Source organism: Penaeus chinensis, chromosome 5, assembly GCF_019202785.1.
Source record: "Penaeus chinensis breed Huanghai No. 1 chromosome 5, ASM1920278v2, whole genome shotgun sequence".
NCBI classification, from domain to species: domain Eukaryota; kingdom Metazoa; phylum Arthropoda; class Malacostraca; order Decapoda; family Penaeidae; genus Penaeus; species Penaeus chinensis.
Genome location: NC_061823.1, coordinates 21,049,825 through 21,054,824, shown reverse-complemented (window position 1 = coordinate 21,054,824; position 5,000 = coordinate 21,049,825). Strand labels below are relative to the sequence as shown.

Below are 5,000 nucleotides of genomic sequence, written 5' to 3'. Positions count from 1 at the left end.
ATTGTCTTTACATTTAAATGGCTCCACAAGTACAAATTCAACAATGAGCCAATTACAAGTACTACTTATCCTACCTATATTCCCTTCTTGATTTATGGAAATATTTCCTAGTATTTGATATTGCTGTTATAATAAAAGCATCAATATTAACCCATTGCTGCCGGGGAAAATAAACAAAAAATGGGGAAAATGCTGTGCTCATTTTTTTACTTTTTGTGAAATGTCTCTGTACATAGATGGCTCTGCTAGTTCTTAGCCACAAAAGAGTCAATTAGTAATTCTTGAGACCTTACCTGATTTCACCTTTCCTTGAATTGGCGAGAAATTATATTTTTTACTAGTGCTATAAATATCTATGGTGATATTTTTATAATAAACATTATAATTAATATAATGTTATAAACATTAGTAACAGAAAAATAAAATAACATTAAATATTTTCGTAAATCAAAGAAAAGGGTAAACGGGCGAGACAGGCAGTACTCGTAATTGGCTCATTGGTGATTTAGTACAAGTGTAGCCATCTATGTGTAAAAACAATTAAACAAGTAAACTCACAGTGGGCATGGCATGTATGTACATGCCATGCCCATTGAGAATGGGTTAATAGCATTAGTAAAAAAATAATGTTTTTCCAGCACACTTAAGGAAAGTGAAATCAGGTGAACACTACATTTTCCTGGCAACATGGGATGAATTGTTACCATATGTCATCTGTTTATAAAATAGGGCCATGAAATAGGAAAGAGTTCTTCACCTAGATGTTTGGTTCTTCAAATTGTTTAGATGGAATTATGGCCATAGTAGAGTTAACTGCCATTAGGTGCATGAAATAGAATATCTGAAAACACTTTTTTTTTTTTAACTTAATAATTTTCTCTTTTCAGGGTAATATAAGCAGTTTAAATGAAACGGTGAATTTTTCTCCGGGACAAAGAGGCAGAAGACTTAGTAATAGCCGCCCACCTGGTAATGCAGTACCCTGCACAGAAAAATCAGAGGACACAAAGAAGAATGCAAGTAGAACTGGACTCCTCGGCATGGAATACTCTGAGAATCCTCAGGAAGGTGGCATTATGACAAGCACATCAGCCACATCCTTTGACTCTCAGAAAACCTCATATTCCCACAGTGGTTCTGGAAATGATTATGTAATGTCAAAGCTACAACCAAACTCCTCTGTTGGCTTTATCCCATGTATTCAGTCACCCACATCTAAAGCAACCTCTTTGGTTGCAGCTGCTAATGTGCCACAATCTTCAGGTACAACTAAACCTCCAGCTTTGTGTCTTGCACAGCCAGAGGTCAGTTGCAATGGTAGTGGTGTAAGGACACTACCATTACTCACACGCATATCAAATACCAAGAGAAAAGAAAGTCTAGAGCTTTTTGATAATACCGATTTGAAAGGTCAAGTTAATGTAGATATTCCGAAGTCTGCTGAGCCTCTCCCAAGAAGAAACAGTAGAGATGACTGTATGGGATTAACTTCTCACCAAAGTGAATTTAGTAATCAACAGAAAGATGGTGCTTCTGCAGGAGATGAAATGAGAAAATCTAGTCATAGTATATCTGGCCTTCCTCTTCATGCAGAGGAAACAAAACAGGTTCCCTCGTCATTGGCATCTGAAAGTTGGTATTCGTCTCCAATAGTTCAAAGCTTGGAAACTCACAGAAAACAGAAACAGTGTTCAGGTACACATGGTGTGTCACAGATTCAGCAGGATTCCAGCATCCGGCCTGAGGGTGATGCCTGTAATAGGGCATCACCCTCTTTTCCAATCCAACATGTTCCTGAAGTGCCAGATGTTTCTGGCAGCAAACCTTTTAGTTCATCCAAAGTGTTGGAAGTTAACTCCACAAGAAAAGCAAAGGCATTAGAGGAAAATCTGAGGGAAAGCACAATTGATGATACAGCAACTGTAAACTCAAACAATTTCCTATATGGAAAAGGAGCTCCTGGATTGGAGAATCAGACCCCTTTTCAGGGCCAGCATATAGAAGCAAAGCAGCTACTTCAAACTGTTAATAATATCACAGTTCAGAGTCCTGTTTTAGGGCCAGTTGAGACTTCTGCTTGTGTAAAAGCTACCAAAGAACAGACAAATTTTATGGAAAAAAGAATTGGATTTGATACCAAGAAAGACCAAAAAGGGGAACCAAAAGGTGGCCAGAAAGACCTGATCACCATTGATGAGTTTCTTGAAGAGGATGTCATTGACCTCACACAACAGGATCCTGAACCTGATAGCTCGGTTGAAAAAAGAACTGAGGATAAAGAGCAAGACTTCATGGACTGCTTTGTTGCTGACCTAATGGAAGAGGAGAAGGGGGAGACATCTAGTGAAGGATCTGCAAAGAGGAAGAGGAATACTGGAGAAGACACAATAAAGTCTCTAAGCTCTACTAGTGCTGATTTCAAGGATGTAAAAAAGGCAAGACTAATTGCACCAGCTGTTAGCAATTTAAATTCCAGGGAAGACTCGGGAAGTGACAGTGATAGTGCTGTTCTTAAAACTCTAAGGAATCCCAAGCTGAAAAGGAGCATTGTTCTAGATTCTGAAAGTGAGACAGAAATGGAAAATTCAAAGTCTTTGAATAAACAAGCACAGCCAAAAGAGAAATTTAGAATGAAGTCTGAAGTTAATGCTTGGGCAAAGAGAGATTGCCAGGTAGCCATTGAAAGGCTGCCATCATCTCTTGTTAAAGGTTCTATGAGTGGTAAGGAAATAATTAATGATAAAAAGAGTGAACTAACTGTGCAAACTCTCCCTATGAATAGCAGAAGCAGAATTCTTACTTCAAAAGAAAACAAAATCTCTGGAAACACAGACAATAAAGTTTCTTCCATGGCAAGTAAGCAAATTAGCAAAACTGATCTTCCCTACATTATGCATGGTCTTCAGGACAGTGATGATGATCTTCCAGATCTTGATAATGCAGACTTAAAACCAATTCGTGACTCAGTATCCTCAGAGAATATAATAATGAGGAGAAGAAGTACTGAAGATGACAATAAAAGGAAGGAGGAAGATCCACCAAAGGCATTCATTGATGGAAGAGGATCTTTTAATAGGCAGTGCAGTAATCCACCTATAAAACACCATATTGGTGCCATAGGAAGAAAAGAATCTGAGCCTCTAGGCAAGAGACACAAGAGGCAAAGCTCCAGGGATTCACAACCATCTGATGCACAAGAGACCAGAGATTCCCAGGGCCTCAGGCAGCAGAAAGTAAGCAGAACAGATAATCCCAATTCAACTCCTGAGGTCTCATCATCCAAGGCAGGCAGAAGTTACAAACACTCTGGGGAATCCTCAGCTGAGGCTTCCTCTAAAGACGCAACAAAATGTGCTGCAGAAACCTCTGCTTCTGATGAAAATGATGACTACATCTTTTTCAAGCCAAGACCAGATGCATTGGTCAAATCAAGAAAGAGAAGGGGTTACAAGAAAATGTAGTAAACGTGAAAATAAAAACAGAGAAAGTAGAGAAAGACCAATGGCATTTAAACATTAAAAGGGAACCAGAAGATAATGGAAAGGAGTGTACAGAGAAAGAGAAAGTTAGTGATACATGTGACGATGAAGATGATGATGTTCTCATAATGTATTCTCAGGTGGATGAACCCATCTGGTTGTCTAGTGATGAGGAGGACTCTTCCACATCAGTGACTGCAGACGTGTCCTTTGGCCCTCTTCCCGCAAGCCCAGAATTAGGCATAGAGGAATTATTTGCCACAGAAGAACAGCAGAAGGAGGCAAGAACAGCAGATAAGGCTAAGGGTGATGCCGTTACAGATGTAGACATCAATGAGGATGACCAGTGGTTCCCTGTTTTATCTCAGTCATTCTGGGATGATGACATTGAGGAGACAAAAAAGTCATCAAAAACAGATGAGCCAGTTGCAGGTCCAAGCAGCACCGGCAACTGTACTAAACAAAATGATGAGTTGGAAGATGATGACAAGTGGCTTGAACTCTCACAGGGATTCATGGATGATGATGCTGATTTTGATAATTATTGTTCCAAAGATAAAGATGCATCTGACAGCAGCTTAAAGTATCGCAGTGCAGCTGTAGAAAAAACGAAAAACAAAGACCCCAGGAAATCTCAGCTCATAGATCCTAAGATGCCTCCTGCTCGGACAAAGAGTGACAGCCTTCGGAAAAGGGGTCTAGGCACCAGTGATGCTGCCAACTGGGTTTCTAAACAGCCAGGTCAGAAGAAGGCATCAGACTTAGAACACAAAAGACAGGAAGAATCTGCTGAATGGCATACCAAAACTAGAACCACAAAGATTATCACCCCACCCCAGAGGAGTTGCAGGAAGAAAGGACCCAGTTTGCGTGAAAACTTGACAGCAAAATATAACTTGCAGTCATACAAAACAACTGTAGAACAAAAGAAGGAAAGTCATCACCTTGTCTCACGAATTGAAGAAGAAAAGAAGAAAGAGTCTTCTCACAGGAAATCACACTTAGTTACATCGGAACCCCGGAAAGAGGAAAACATATCCATACAAAAGAAGCCTTCTCATAAGAAAGGTGGGGACCAAGCAAAATCCAGGTCGACGGTTGCTGCCAAAATTACATGTAAGAATCGTTCAGAGAAGCTCATTGACATCAACATCTTTCCTTCACCCGAAGTGCCCAAACCCCAGTTGCGGAAGAAATACAAAATTCCCAAAAATGATACTACCAGGAAGGCAGATTCCAGAGATGATAAAAAAGGAGAAGGAAGTAGTCATGTACTGGAGACAAGCACCAAGAGGGCCCCTCCAGCACCTGAAATAAACACTGTGGAAAACAGTGAAAGGGAGACCAGTGCAACTCCTATGCAAAAAGATTCAGAAAAGGTTGCTGCAACAGGTGTTGAAAAGGTAAGTAGCATTATAAAAGATACAGAGAAAGGAAATGCGAAGGCTAAGAAACGTGTTCGTTTTCCAAGCCAGCTTGAAGATTTGGTAAAAGTCTTGTACATATCACCACGCAAAAATG

The 5,000-nt window shown here is 40.0% G+C and overlaps 1 protein-coding gene across 1 annotated transcript in view; it reads left to right on the top strand.

Annotated features, from left to right (window-relative positions):
* LOC125025526 overlaps window positions 1-5,000 on the top strand; it is a 29,350-nt gene that overhangs the window by 8,924 nt on the left and 15,426 nt on the right. Inside the window, exons 5-8 of the mRNA XM_047613545.1 lie at window positions 888-2,721; window positions 2,833-3,000; window positions 3,121-3,233; window positions 3,398-5,000. The exon at window positions 3,398-5,000 is cut by the window's right edge and continues 1,889 nt beyond it. Coding sequence (XP_047469501.1) covers window positions 888-2,721; window positions 2,833-3,000; window positions 3,121-3,233; window positions 3,398-5,000 — 3,718 coding nt within the window. The remainder of the gene's footprint in view (window positions 1-887; window positions 2,722-2,832; window positions 3,001-3,120; window positions 3,234-3,397) is intronic.